This window comes from Equus quagga, chromosome 3 (genome assembly GCF_021613505.1).
Source record: "Equus quagga isolate Etosha38 chromosome 3, UCLA_HA_Equagga_1.0, whole genome shotgun sequence".
In the NCBI taxonomy this organism is placed as follows: Eukaryota; Metazoa; Chordata; class Mammalia; order Perissodactyla; family Equidae; genus Equus; species Equus quagga.
In genome coordinates this window covers 63,842,632-63,857,363 of record NC_060269.1, presented here as the reverse complement: position 1 = coordinate 63,857,363, position 14,732 = coordinate 63,842,632, and the positions used below count along the sequence as shown (strand labels likewise).

General features: G+C 51.0%; 1 protein-coding gene across 2 annotated transcripts in view; it reads right to left on the bottom strand.

The window, feature by feature from the left end:
• The window catches only part of SCARA5 (scavenger receptor class A member 5), a 114,688-nt gene extending 105,257 nt beyond the window's left edge, over nucleotides 1-9,431 (bottom strand). The window contains exons 1-2 of one of the 2 annotated variants that reach the window (XM_046656977.1): nucleotides 9,063-9,431; nucleotides 4,820-4,937 (exon numbers count right to left, since the gene is read on the bottom strand). In XM_046656977.1, coding sequence (XP_046512933.1) covers nucleotides 4,820-4,937; nucleotides 9,063-9,110 — 166 coding nt within the window. In that variant the 5' untranslated portion in view covers nucleotides 9,111-9,431. The remainder of the gene's footprint in view (nucleotides 1-4,819; nucleotides 4,938-9,062) is intronic. The other variant, XM_046656978.1, reaches the window with a different exon arrangement.
• Between the last annotated feature and the right edge of the window lie 5,301 nt (nucleotides 9,432-14,732).

The window sequence follows — 14,732 nt, the reverse complement described above, 5'->3', positions numbered from 1 at the left end:
CTTGTGGGGCCTTCCCATCAACGATGGGGCTCCAACGAGGATGCTGATGGCTCAGACACAAGGGAGGAGATGGGGTCCAGAGAGGTGGCCCCACCAAGGGGTGCAGAGGAGTGAGAGGTGCCAAAGAACGTGAGAGAGCAGGTGTGGGAGGGAGCCCTGAGGGATGTGGGGAAGCGTCCTGCAGGATTGGCCTCTCCTGCAGGGGAGAAGGAACCAAGGCACACAGCAGTCCCTCACCTTCCCTTCTTTCCACCTACCGGGTGATAAAAGCAGCGTGGGAGGAGAAGAGAAGACTAGAGAGGACGGAGCAGGGGACAACGGAAGAGGAGAGGGGACGGGGAGTTATCAACATGTGACCTCTAAAATAGCATGTTCCACCCTAATGTCCTTAAGGTCTGAGTCATAGCTAAATATCTGGGCTGTGTTTCTGCAGCTTTGCTTCCCCAGATCCCAGCATCCTCCAGGCCAAGAGGAGGCACAGCCTCCTCTCCCCATCTCCCTGCCTTCAGGAGAAAATCCCGGAAGGGACTTGGAGCCCTCCAAGGCCTACCAGGCGATTCTGTTTTAATTCAGTCAAGGCCCAGGGGGTGGCTCTGGTACCCCTCCCTTTCCCCATCTCCGTCCACCCTCTTCTTTCCCATCAACCCTCCTCCCTCCGGACCAGCCCCACTCTTCCTCTCCCTCCTCTCACACTCTCCAGAGACGAGGATCAAAGACGAAGCAGAATCCTGGGGAAACAGATCAAATCTGGCTTGAATTTCCCCAAATCAGAGCTCCCCGTTCTCCTCTTAGAAATGAATGGGAAGGGGAAATAAATCAAACCGGAAACTGTGAGCTTTTGGGGAGCTGTTCTCATCTCAGCGCCCACCCCGCGCCTGGCTCCAGAAACAAAGAAAGAGTGGGGGAGACATAGATAATTTGGAAGTTAGGTTTAGAATGTATTCGTTCTGTCATCTTTAGATTTCAAGGACCCTGTGTTCATTCATTTGTTCCTTCAACAAATTCTCAGCAAGCACCTACTGTGTGCCAGGCTGGGAGCTGTCAGCGAACAGAACAAATGCCTGCTCTTGTCCAGCCTGTGTCCTTCTGTGAGGAACAGACAGTAAATGATTAACATAATAAATAAGAAAAGTACATCTGTCTCAAAAGGACATAGGACTCTGGGAAAAAGGAAAAAGAGAAGCAAGGAGTGGGGGCAGGGGAGGGCGTGACATTTGAGCAGAGACCAGAAGGAGGTGAGGGAGTGAGCCCAGTGGGTCTGGGGCAGCCTACCTCGGGAACCACCTTCTGGGGAGCTGAGGCCCCAGTGAGCCGCCAGCAGGTTCAACTTGAAAGCCAGTGGCCTCCCAGGCCAGGCCGGGGCCTGGGTTTGACTCCCATCTGGGTGGGAGCCTGTGTGGGCTGGGCTCAGGGTGGTGTCCTGTTCTACCTTAGGTTTTAAAAGGACCACACCCCAAAAGCAATGACCAGGTCTGTTTCTACACACAGAAATCTGTAACCGGACAGGATCTCAGAGACGGCTCTGGGTACTTTTGCCATAAGCACTTTGCTGCAGGCAGTTTCATAACATAACTAATTGGCCATAAGGCAATTTTGCCATAAAAGATAACGTAACTGGTTGACAGTTTGGTTGGACAGTTTATGGGGATAAAACTTACTGGAAGTGTGAAATAAGACTGATGCCAGATTGCACACTACACTAGAAAATGAGAACGTATCAGTTTGCACATCCTCTGGCGAGTATTCCTCCCATCCATCGAAACCAAAAGTTTGCCAAGCGGTGGCAAACACAAATGAAGCGGCTGTCACTCACAACAGCCTTCCAGAGCGTGAGTTACTCATTCTCTAGCTAATGTAGATACAATGGCTTGTTCTCTAATGCCGTCTTTGCCAAATTTATCACGCGGTATTAGAAGTCAGAGGCAAAAAAAGAATCAAGCTCCTCCTATCCCCCCCTGAAAAGAAAAGGTTATGTGATTCCTGATGAGTGTAAGTTTCTTGAAGATGGGGAACATTTGTTGCTATTTGATGGAGAGAACACAACTAGACAGAAATTTGGTATTTGGCGTGGAAACTGCCTTAGATGATTTGGTGAAATCGAAAGACTGGGCACGTAATGGAACATTTAGCAGTCCAGATAGGTACTACAGGTTTCATTATGTCCTTTTAAATGTCCCTCTTTTATTTCATTTTTTGTTATTTTATCTTGTACAACAAAATTGCCTTATGGCCAATTAGTTACGTGGCAAAAATGTTTGCAGCAAAGATGTCTGTGGCAAAGACACTTTTGGTGCAAATACTGGACACACTTACAGACACCCGTTTGAATTGGCAGATGGAGACACTGAGGCCCAGAGAGGGCATGTGCCACAGTCAGGTCACACACCCCAGGAGGGGTAAATCAGCCTTGACCCCACATCTTCCAGCTTCTACAGTCTGCACCTTACAGAGTGCCCGGGCCTCAGGTGACCCCCAAGGACACTTGCCAACATGGCTTTAAAACTGCCCTCTGAACCAGATCGCCCCATTGCTGAGGGGCCTAGAAAGCACAGTGGCTGGGGTTACTGTTATTTTTCCGTCCTTCTGGTCTGAATTATCTTTGTTTATCTGGGGTTCAGAAAAAGGGAGAATAAGATGAGGTAAAGGGAAGAGGGTAGGTTTGCCCAGTGACACCTCCCACTCCAGGCCTCTGCTGACCTCTGGAACCCCCCTGCCCTGCCCTTCCCCCACTGGCACCCAAGGTACCAAGTGGTCTTCCAATCACCCCCCAATGTGCTGTATCCCAGTTCTGTCTTGCCACACTGGGCCTCTTTACTGATGGGAAGTGGGCTGGTGGGAGAGGACTGGATCAAGGATGTGAAAGTCAGCTTGGCCTTTGCTGATGTTCTGACTGGCAAGTGCTGAGCACTGGCCAGCGACCATGCTCTTCAGGGACTTTCCTCTCTTCTCAGGCGGCATTAACCTGCCCGCTTGGTGTAACTCAGCAGGTAATAACTTTCCCCTCCTACCTCTTCTCTTACAAAATCTTATTCAGTCTTTAAGGCCTTTTCCAGAAAGCCTCCTCCCTGCTTAACTTCAGTAATCACAGAAATTTTTGCCTACTTTGTATTACAGGTAATTATCCCCAGGCCAGTCCCTTCTACTGGGATCATAAGCCCTTTGAGGGCAAGGATGGTTTAATTTCTCTTTGGAGCATCCCTGGCACCTAACCCACAGCTTGACACATTGTAGGTCCTCAAAATATGTTTGTTCATTGGAATCCAGAGGAAGAGCTATAATGGTGGGCAGGGTGAAGAGACATATTGGTCCAAAGCCCAAATCTCCTTGTCTTCTCTCCTGCTGAGACTGTCCCCAATTCTTGCCTTTCTGAGCCACCCAGCTTCCCTTCCTACACTTCACACCTTGTAGGAGGGAAATACATGGTTGGAGCATGAGAAGGAGTAATTTCAAGATCAAGGCAGCTAGCAGAGTGGAGCACAACAAAATATGGTGCATGAGAAAAAGCTCCAATAAAGGCGTGTGTGATGGTTGATGTTATGTGTCAACTTGACAGGCCACAGGGCACCCAGATTAAACATCATTTCTGGGTGTGTGTGAGAGGGTGTTTCCAGTTAGATTAGCATTTGAATTGGTGGATCCAGTAAAACAGATTGCCCTCCCCAGTGTGGGTGGGCCCCATTCAATTGGTTGAGGGCCCAAATAGCACAAAAGGCAGAGGAACTCACTTTCCGCCTTCTGCTTGTCTGCTTGAGTTGGGATCTCTCATCTCATCTCCTCCAGCTCTCAAACTAAGATTTAAACCATTGGCTCCCCTGGTTCTCAGGCCTTCTGACTCAAACTGAATTACATCACTGGCTTTCCTGGGTCGCCAGCCTGCAGATGGCAGCTCATGGGACTTCTCAGCCTCCATATCATGTGAGTCAATTCCTCCTAATAAATCTATTTTATGTATGTGTACATCCTACTAGTTCTGTTTCTTTGGGGAACCCTGACTAGTACAACCTGTCTCCATCTATAAGTCTTTACATAACTTTGACCGTAAGTCTTTACAAGACTCTTTTGTAAGCTCCATTCTATTCATCTTTGAAGTGGGGGGATGCTCTCTCTCCTACACTCACTGCAAAGAGGAGTGTATTCATTCATGCAGCAAGCATTTTTTAAGCACCTACTAAGTGTCGAGCTCTGTGCTGGATACACAAGAATCAGGCCATTGGCAAGGTGCTCCGGGCTCCTTTGGAGGAAGCTGCATCAGTTGAATCTCCAGAGTTTTAGCAAATAACCAGCCCCCAAGAGCGTATGCCATCTGGGTCACTAGGATGGGAAACCCCTTCCTGCGGCATGACCTGGGGCCTCAGACCCAAGGGGGAGACGAGCACCTTGGAAGAGGTGTGTTCTCTCCTCACTAACGCTTCGGGGAATGGACTGGAGGCTCCTCACCTGAGAGGGTCTGAGCTAACTGGTTCAGAGGCCTTTGCCTGACCACAGGCTCACTACTCAGAGGAGAGGATGGCAGAGAGGCAAAAGGACTGCCCTAGAATCAGGAGAATCGGTGGTGGAACCTCTCTGTGACTGACAAGCCGTATGATCCTGGGTGCTTTCCTCTGCCTCCACTAGCTCGTTCATAAAATGGGTACTCATCCTGCTGATTACACAGGTTTGTTGAGATACATGAATGAGAAAACACATGGAAAAGTCTTCAAAGCATGAAGTTCAACGCATGCTATATTAGACAAGGTCACGAGCACCCTGCGGCAATGCCAAGGTTGGGTGGTGGGGCGGAGCTGGTCTTGCACCCCGAGACTGAGCCAGAGGCACTCACCATCCTCACACAGGTTCAGCTTGGACAGGCTCCTGCCGTCAAAGGGCTCCTCAAAGATAGAGCTGGTGTCGCGGTCACTCACTGTGTGCAGGTACATGGCTTTGTTCTCCATCCTGTCCTGCAGCAGCAGCAGAAGAGACAGCAAGAGGGGTGGAGAGAGAGGAAGGAGGCGGAAGAGAGAGAAAGAGAATAAACTATATGTGAAAACAGAAAACAAATGGATAGAACAAGGCGCCCACCCGCCTTGACCCTAAGCCTGAACTCTGGGACCTTCTCATCAATGGGTGTCATCCACCAGGTCCTTAGGACCTGGATTCCCCCTCCCCAACTTCCACAGTGCTTGGGAAGGCCAAGGCCCTTTGGGTCTTTCGGATTGTGGGATGCGTCCCTTTCCTTTCAACAGCTCTCAGTGGGGCTGCAGCCCTTAGCTAGCAGGGCACCGAGGGCCGTGCTGGTTGGGGCCTGGAGAAGCCAACCCTCTTGGTCCAAACAGAGCCATTTCCAAGCTTCTGGAGCCCTGGGCACGTCAGAGAGACGTGGGCTTCTGTTCTGTATTGGAAATGAGGGAAACTAGATATAAAGCAGGATATGGAGCTAAGATCAGAACTGCTCCCAAGATCAGAACTGCTCCCGGCTGGCACGGTCAGAAGGAGCTGGGTTCAGTGGGGCTGTAACAGGGATTCATCTCCCACAGGAGCCTGAGGAGCAGGTGGCCTCTGGGGTGGACACTAAGACCGGGGCAGCCGTAGACCAGAGGAGGGCCCTGCTGTCTGGACAGCCTCCTGAGGCTGGCTCACTGGGGCTTTGGGTCTTCCCCATGGTGTTACAGGAACGCACCCATTGATTTGGGAAAATGCCATGCTGTCTGAAACGAACCAGGCTGTCTACACTAGTGTTAACAACATGATCCCATTTGGTAATATATACACATGTTCTGTGCATGTGATGGAAAGACTGTATTCAGAGATGTCCCAGGTTACTGCGGGCGAGACAGGTATGTGAGGACTCTGGTGGGTTTTGTGGGGATTTTGTGCTTCTTTTTATTTGCTGGATTTTCTTGGTTTTCTACAATTCATTTGCATTCTTGATGTAATAAGAAAAATCCATTTTCAGGCCAAATTACAAAGTATTTATTTGCATAAAATACTTGATATTCGTTTTCTCATGTATATGCTCAGTGAAGTTACAAATTGCCCTCCACTTTCAGCTTGGTTCCAGCCATTGGTTTAGCTTGACCTTTGGTCCTGATGCTCTTTGACCATCTGGATAATGAACCCAAAAATCCACTTTGAGAAAGTGAAGTCTTTGGAAGATAAAAGCTCCTGGGAGGATAGATATGTCCTGGCCCAGAGCCCTGAGCAGGGGTCCACCACCTGGGAAGAGATGACAGGGGCCTGGCAGGTGGTGGTAGGGGGTCTGTGCCTGTGGACAGCAGGGAACCGCCAATCCGCTCCTCTTCAGAGGCAGGGTGGGAGGGAGGCGTCAGCACTGTTCCAGCAGAGGGCTAACGAACGGGGCTGGCCCAAGCGCTCGCCAGCAGAGCAAACACAAATCTCTATTTTCGTGACTTGACCTTTGTCTCCAGAGACCTCTGACTTCAGGGCTGAGAAGAGGCCAGAACTGACCAGTTGCCATACAACTGTCCTTCTGATGGCCCAGGAGGGACGGAGAGGGGCTTCTGCTCTTGTCTCTTTGGGTAGGGAGAGGCTACATCTCCTGCACATGTGTGCACGCATGCGCACACACACACACACATACATGCATGCATGCACATTCAGGGTGCCCCCATCTCTGCAGGCCTTTCTTCCAGCCTGTGGGAGGGGGGCAGGGGGAGCCCACAGCTCTGCCAGGATCTTTACCCCTGGACCCAGGGGTTCTTAGAACCCCGAGACACTCCCCACCTTAGCTTCTCTGTGCTGCAGTCGTGTCCACTTTACCAGTTTCCCAATAACCACCCTCCATCCAAGTCCTCCACCCACTAAGGGCCTCTAGGTGGGGCCCCAAGCAGATCTGCTGTTGCTAAGCTGCTGGGGACCCTCCCTGGTTTCACGAGCTCTGTATGCACCACCCCTCCCTCTGGCCTCCATCCTGGGGAGCTGCAAAGCAGGAGCCAGTGTCTCTTCTGCCTGTGATAACCCTTTCTCTGCCAAAGACAACAGGCGCTGCTACGCAGAGGTCATGCAAAGCCCAGCAGGGGCTACCAGGCAGGGAGTGGAGTGTGGAGACAGGCCTGGGCCAGGTTAGCCCCTTCCTTCCCCCTTCCCCCTCTGCTGATCGGCTCCTGGACCAGAGCTGGACTGCACCGCCCATTATCTAGAAGGGGTCTGTAGGGCGTCCCTCCTCTGCCCCCTCCCCGCCCCTCAGCTGGTCGTGCAGGAGCCTCGGGGAGCGTGTTGGGAAGAGGTGCTGGGGCCGAGCAGGAGGCCAGATGTGAGTGAGATGGGATTGGAAATGCTCAGCCAACTCACTGTTTGTTACTTGGGATCAAACCTAAGAATGTTCTGTCTGCCCCACGTTTTATTTGGGGCTGTTTTTCTTTCTGGGGGAATGGGGACAGGAATTTGGACCCTCGCATCATTGGTCTCATAGCCTTTGGGGTCAAGTTTGTGCTCTCAGACAGGGCACAACTAACTGCCCAGTGTGGTGACAATACAGCAGACCCTTTGGTGTGCCCAGGTGGTACAGACCGTTTGCATCAGCATCTCTCTGCCCTCCCAGGAGCTCTGTGAGGGAGCAGGTGGTGTCAGATAAAGATAAGCCAACCATGGCCCAGAGAGGCTAGAACCAATGGATGTCAGAAAGGGGTGAGGCCTGGAAAAGGCTTCCTGCCCAGGTACCGGCTCAGCGTCAGAGTTGTTCTGGCCAGGAAGCGTGTGTCAGTCCCTTTTGGTGGCCACCTTTAGAGTCTGAGACTAGGCAATGAAGAGGCCCAGGTGAGGTCCCTGGGGTCAAGGAGAGGCTCTAAGAGCTTGAAGGGAGGGGGCCAGGGCCACGGGAACACGGACAGGGTATGGACGCCAAAGTGACCCGTGGATGAAGCCCAAGGAACCAGGACTTTATTGTTTCAAGTCAAAAAGTGGGCCCTTCTGGCCACAGGGAAAGGACACTTTACCAGCCTCTTAGGGGTGTCTTGATGCATTTTAGAGCTGAAGTGATCAGCCATGCACAGCCCCACCCCAGGTGCTCTGTGCAGGCCTGTGGGGTGTGGGGAGCTCAGAGGACACAGCATCCTGTCCTGGCTCCACTTCGTGTTACTCAGAGACTTGGCCCAATCAGCTGAGCTTGTTCGGCCTCAGGCCGTCATCTCTCTGATGGGGAGCAGCACAGTGGCCGCTGCTCGGTTACCACGAGCCTCAAGTGGGATGGTGCACATGGAAGGGCTTTACCCACAAGGGCATGCAGGGAGTGGGTGGTGGAGTCTGGGGAGAACCATCCCCGAGCCCTAGCATCTTCTGATCCTGCCAAACAGCCAGGTAGGGGGGTCTCCAGGTCCCTAAGGCCTCCCTCTTGCCTGGCCAGTCCCAGAAACAATGCTATTTGGGGTTCCCTTTGCAAAAGACATGGTGAATGCGGACCGGAGCTGAAATCTGCACTCTGATGCACAAAGTCCCTCTCTGGGCAGCAGAAGGACTTCGCCAACTCTTCCTGCTGGAGGTGGCACAAGCCTCACCAGTTGCTGCAAAGATGGTGGCTCTGGGTTCCAGCATCTAACTCTGCAGGGCCCGCAGCTTTTCTTCAGATCGCCTAGTTTTAAAGTCATCAGCACCAGGTGAAAATCACCGTGCAGGCGGCCATCTCCAGAGAGAGAATCATTCGGGAGGTTTCCAGCCCTTTCCTCCTCTGACTGGACTTAGTTAACATAAATCACAACCCAAAGCTGGAGAGGTGCAGCTGTTTTATAGAAAAGCTCTCCCTTCTTGTGTTGCACCACTGAGCATGCGTGTGCACGCACCCTGCACATGTAGAGGAACTGTCACCTGTACCATCTGCTCCCTGAATAGGCTCTCAAGCCATGTCAAGGGCCAGGCGGAGTTGCCACTAAGGCAATGGCTTCCTTTGGCACCCCACGTGCAGGCTCACACTCACCAGCCCAGGCAGCCGACACCTGGGACCTTCCCACTTGCTCCGCCACCTGAGGATGCCCTGGCGCAGTGCCCTGCTCCATCCGCCACATCCCCCTGTCCTCCGCTGCCTTTGGGACACCATGCCCAGGTGCTAGGACAAAGTTTGTGGCAAGACTCACCTGTGCCTCGACTGAGGCTGCAGAGCCTGTCGCCTCAGTTTCCGGCATTCGCCATGGTGGCCGGAGAGCTGGCTGCTGCCACCACACTGAGACCCAGGCAGCCCCTCGGAGCCTGTTCCCACAGCCAGCCAAATCCAGACGGAGTCATAGAAAGAGGCTGCAAGGGTGCCAGTGACTTGTCTCAGGGGTCACTTCTCCAGGAGGATCAGGTCAGGAGGCAAGACTCGACCTTGTGCCCAAGTGGGGGCCTGTGGCCTGGCAGTGCCTGTCCCGGTCCTCGCCTCAGTCAGCGGTCAGCCACCGGCAGTGCTCGGGAGATGTTCTGTGGCGGCACCAGCAGCTCTGCTAGGTGCAGACTGAGATGTGAACTGCAGCTGCTCTGGCCGCCAGGCTTTATAAAGTTCCTGGAGCAACTGCAGCGGCTCCCCTGGGGCCTGGAACATGTGCCCCCTCTGGTGGCCAATCTGAGCATTACAGCCCCACACAGGAACGCCAGCTCAGTCCAGAGCGGCGATGTCAACCTCCGTCTCGGGACTCCACACGCCTATTCTAAAGGCCCTGCTCAAAAAAGCTTCTAGGGGAATGGCAGCTAGACCTGGCTTTCGAGCCATGCAAGAAAACCAGTCTCATAAACTTATTTATAGGACAGAACTGGCATTGCTCAATTCATTCACCAAACTTGGCTTAGAATTACTTTACGTGTTTTCCTGAAGTCACATCCATCCCGCAAAGGACACAGATCGGCCATACCGGGGATATTCAGGAGGCTGCTGTGTGAATGCAGAAGGAAGTTCCCAGGTCGAGCTCAACACGACTCAGCAGCAAAGCCAGTATTTACAGAGCACTGAAAGGGCCCGGGCTGCAGGAGTGAGTAAGGCGAGCCCGCTGTCCTCAAGGGGGTTGCCATCCAGGAGGAAAGGTGGGCTCAGGCACAAATAACTGGACCCTCAGCAGGACCAATTACATTTTAGAAAGGAGGTATAACCAAAATGTTAAGGGAGCAATTACGTTCAGATCGGAGGTGATGCAGGAAGGCATCAGGGAAATTCCAAAAATGGTTTGAGCCTGATGGCGCTGTCGGTTTACATGCACGGCACCCCAAGGACAGAGCTCTGAAAGTGACATTCATGAATACGCTCCCGTTTGTTGATTAAAAACTCAGCCTCAATACTTGAGGGTCAGACCTCGTGCATGAGGACAGTTTGCCAAGGCTCAGCTCTCCCCACAGTGCAGCTGCCAACCCACAGCTGAGTCGGACCGTCTGAATCATTTTCAGTGACTGCGCCTCCTGGCCACTCCTGGGAGGCAGCTCCAGCACTCCATTTTACAGAGGGAATAAGCAGTAATTATATAATAATACTAATTGGGGGGGGCGAAGGAATGAGGTGGAGGAGAAAATACTTTATGTAGATATCATGTGCTCGGCAGTTCCAAGGGCTTTTCACATATTAACTCATTTAATGTTGACAACAACCCTGCAAGGAAGGTACTGTGATTAATGCCACTTTATAGAGACAGAGGAGCTTCATAACTTGTCCAAGGTCAGGCAGCCTGCGAGAGGCAGAGCTAGCAGTTTGCCTCCAGAGTCTGTGCCCCTAAGCACGCCCCTGGCCCGCCTCTCATGGAAAATTGTTTCTTAGTCTCCCATCAATTCACTAACCTCCCTAGGAATGTACTTTTAAAAATAGCCAGAAATGTGCTCGAGATGCTATGTCCGGGGACCTTCATTGCAGAGATGTGTATATTGGCAAGAAAGGCAGTGGGTTAGTGAGACCCTGTTGAGATCCTCCTTTCCCCAACAAGAGCATTTCCAACACTCCGACTCTGCTGTGCCCTACCCGTAGGAGACGGGGGAGGGAGGGGACCCAAACGCAGCCCAGGCTCTTGGCTGAGGCGCTCCTTCCCACTGATACTGACGGCACAGACACGGAGGGGACTAGTTTTCTGCACGTGAGACCCACAAGTAGGCGTGGAGCCCTTAAACCGTGAAACTGCAACAGGAATGAAGCTTATCACTGTAAACCCAGTAGCTTCAGGCAAGGGGATAGTTTTTTTTTTCTCTTTTGTTTCTGGTTTATTTCGCTTCTTATAATGAGGAGATTTGTCCATAATGTTGCACATAGCAGTAGTTCATTCTTTGTTTTTTCTTTTTGCTGAGCCATATTCTGTTAAATGCACGGACCACGATGTGTTTATCCATTCCCCTGTTGATGGGCACTTAGGTTGTTTCCAATCTTCATCTATTATGGATAGAGCTGCCCAAACAGGCAAGGGGACATTTGATAGGGAAGTATAGGAATGATCTGGAGGCCAGGTTTTCAGATGATACCTTCTTGTCACCTAAAATCAGAATGGTCCTGTAAATGTTTGCTTCCATTCAATCACAGAAGGTATTTATAACAGGCAGTTTCCCCCCTGGACAGGATTATGAAAATGTGACGGCACTGAAGGAGAGTCGAGGAGACTTCGGCAGTAGCTGCACCCATGGATGCGGAAGGCAGTGAGGCGCATCAGGATACAAGCGGTGCAGTCCAGCGCTGCCTGCTTTCTTTGGATGATTTCGTTTGTCCCATCAGCTCTCTAGGGCAGAGGTGGGGAGGGAGTGATCCTCTTCCGTTTCCATACAGAGAAACGGAGCAATGCTGAAACACAAGGTCATGATGCTGGGCTCTTGGACACAACATCCACAACTGTCCTCTACTTCTGGAGCGTCTACATCTGTGGGGATTCCTTCCACACATTCAGAGTTATTCATTCAACAAACATCTGTTATGTACCTTCATGCAACATATTCCAAATGCTTTTGCAAACGTGAATTAGACCCAGCCTCTATCCTTCAGGATCTCGGTCCAGGGGGAGATAAAGCGTGAGAGTGGAGAATCACAGCCCAGCACCCCGCGAGGGGCTCCTCATGGCCTCAGGTGCTGCTCTGTTGGATGAATCTCCAACCTTTGTCCTCAGGCCTGACTTTGTTTTCCTTTCCTCCAACAAGAACCTAAAAAACCCTAAAAAGTCTAACATAGCCAAGGAAAAATGGATGAATCATAATTGTCCAACTTGTGCATTCTTCACAAACTGAATAGACTTGTGAAACTGGCACCTGGGTCAAGAGCAGAACATTCCAGAACCTCTGAAGCCCCCTTGTGCCCTTTCCACTCACTAATGCCCCAACCCAGCCAAGCACCCTCCCACGGTCCATCCCCACAGATGACCTCGGCGTTCTCGAGCTCCACACAAACGTGTGTCTGGCTTCAGCATCATGTTTCTGAGATTCCTGTTGTGTTTAGCAGTAGGTCATTCATCCTCGTTGCTGTAAGTGTCCCATCGTGTGACTATTCCACAACCAATTTGTCCTTCCTACTGTTGATGGCCATTTGGGTAGTTTCCAGTTTTTCATTATTATAAAAAGTGTGGCTGTGAACATTCTCCCGCGTGTCTCCTGGTGACCATGGGGGTGCACTTCTCTTGGGTTTATACCCTGGAAGGGAGTCCCTGGGTCACAGGGGGCATGGTGTTCCGCTTCAGCAGATACTGCCCAAGAATTTTCCAAGGTGGCCACACCGTTCACCCTCTGGCCACAGGGTGGGAGAGTTCCGGTCGCTCCTCGTGCTCACCTGCATTGGTAATGTCTGTCTTTTCCCTTCTATCCATTCTGGTGGGTATCTAGAGTCACCATCCTGTGGTTTCAATTTGCGTTTCCCTACTGACTCATGAAGTCGAGCTCCTTTAACTGTGCTTACTTAGTCTGATTGTTTTTTTAACGCGAGCTCTGAGCCTGTGATTCCAGCTGTCTGCGCATCTCCGTTTACACCAGCAGGGCCCTGCCTGGGATTTGCGTTGACTGTTTCATCTGCCTGCGATGGTTCCCCCAGAAGTTTGCGAGGCCAGCTCCTTTTGTCTCCTTCCAACCTATTCTCAAATGTCACCTTCTCGGGGGAGCTGACCCTAATGATGCTGTTTAAAATTGCTGTCCACCCCCAGCACTCCGGAGCCTCCTTCCCCTGCCCCACTTTTTTTCTCTTTTTTTTCGTTGTCCCGAGTGACTTTAACTTACTGCCTAATTCACTGTGCTTGCCAATGATCACTAATGTATTGTTTACGTCTGCTGAACATCAGCTCCATGAAGGCAGCTCCCTCCGTCTCCCAAATGCCTAGAACATTGCCTGGCACACAGCAAGTGCTCCTTAAATATTTGTCATGTGAAGATCTGGGGAAAGTGTGGTCCAGGCACACGGAACAAGCATGTCCGAAGACCCCAGTATGGAAACAAAGTGGACATGCTGGAGGCACGGAGAGGGGGCTGTGTGGCTGGAGCACAGAGAACACAGCGCCTCAGAGATGAGCCACGAGGGAGGCGGGAGGGCTGCGTTCGTTCTCCCCCAGCGGGAAGCCCAGGTTGCTGCGCTTGCCGTGTAGCTCCGGCCTCTCCAGGATCCCATACGCTATGCTTAAGAGTTTTTGTTACGTGTGGCTTCACTCTATGCTATTTGCCGTCTATGAACAGCATATGTGTGAATTTGCGATTCCTTTTTAATTTTTGAAAAAATTTTAAATTTTAAATTAGAATTTTTAATTGTGCTGAAATACACATAACGTAAAGTACACCATCTTACCTATTTTTAAGTCGTGAGTAGCGGTGAGTATATTCACCTTGTTGTGCAGCCGTCACCACCAGCTGTCTCCAGAACCCTTCTCATCCTAGGAAACCGAGACTCCGGGCCACTCGGACACAGCTGCCCTTCCTGCCTCACCAGCCCTGACCCGTCCCACTGCCCGTCTCTGTGAATTTGATAACTGGGCACCTTGCCGTTTCTTCCTTTGTGGCCTGCTCTACAAAAAATATGTTCTTTATAATTTTTATCTTTAGTGTTTTCCTTTTTGTTAGTTTTCAACCTGTTTCATGTGAAATACAAATATTTCAAAGGCAATTTTTATGCCTGTTCACGGAATGGCAATTATCTTTTCCCGTCGTTCTCCAGCTTTGTAGGAAGGCCCCGGTAAAAAGTATGTAATCTGTCAAAACCCAGAATTTAGATTTACCGTTTTAAAAAAGTAACTATTATTTAATTATGCAGTGAATTTCATCCGTGCAAGTCACGTTTAGGAGATAGTTTCGATAAGAAGTAATTATCGTACGCACGAAATGACAGAGGAATTTAGCTTTTGTGGTTTTATAAAATTTTGTTTGGTCAATAAGATGAATGCTTTCTGTTTGTCGTCTTACTGTTTATCTCACAGCAGCCACCTGCGTTTAACTGAAATCCATCACCCCCAGCCACCGCCAGCCCCCTGCCCCGCCCGGAGCGAAGCGTGAGGGAGGGAGCACGGACCTGCCGACAGGGGCTTCCCGATGCTCAGGCAGCCCAGGCCTCTGGGAGTCTATGCCTGAGCAGCTTTAAGTCCTTCCCAGCGATTTTTCAGTTTCTCCTTTATAGCTTTCTGTTATCCTCCCCCTGAAATAATCGTGTATACCTCATGAGTTCAGAAAAATACAGTAACCTCTCAAAAAGATGATTCTGATGTTGTGGGGAGAAAGCCCTAGATGTACTGTGTCAAGTCCTGGACTTTAATCTGACCATTCCTAGTAGCATGTCCTTGGGCAAATCACTAAACTCCTTGGCCTCAGTATTCTCAGTCACCCCATATCACAGGGCAGTTGCCAGGATCGGA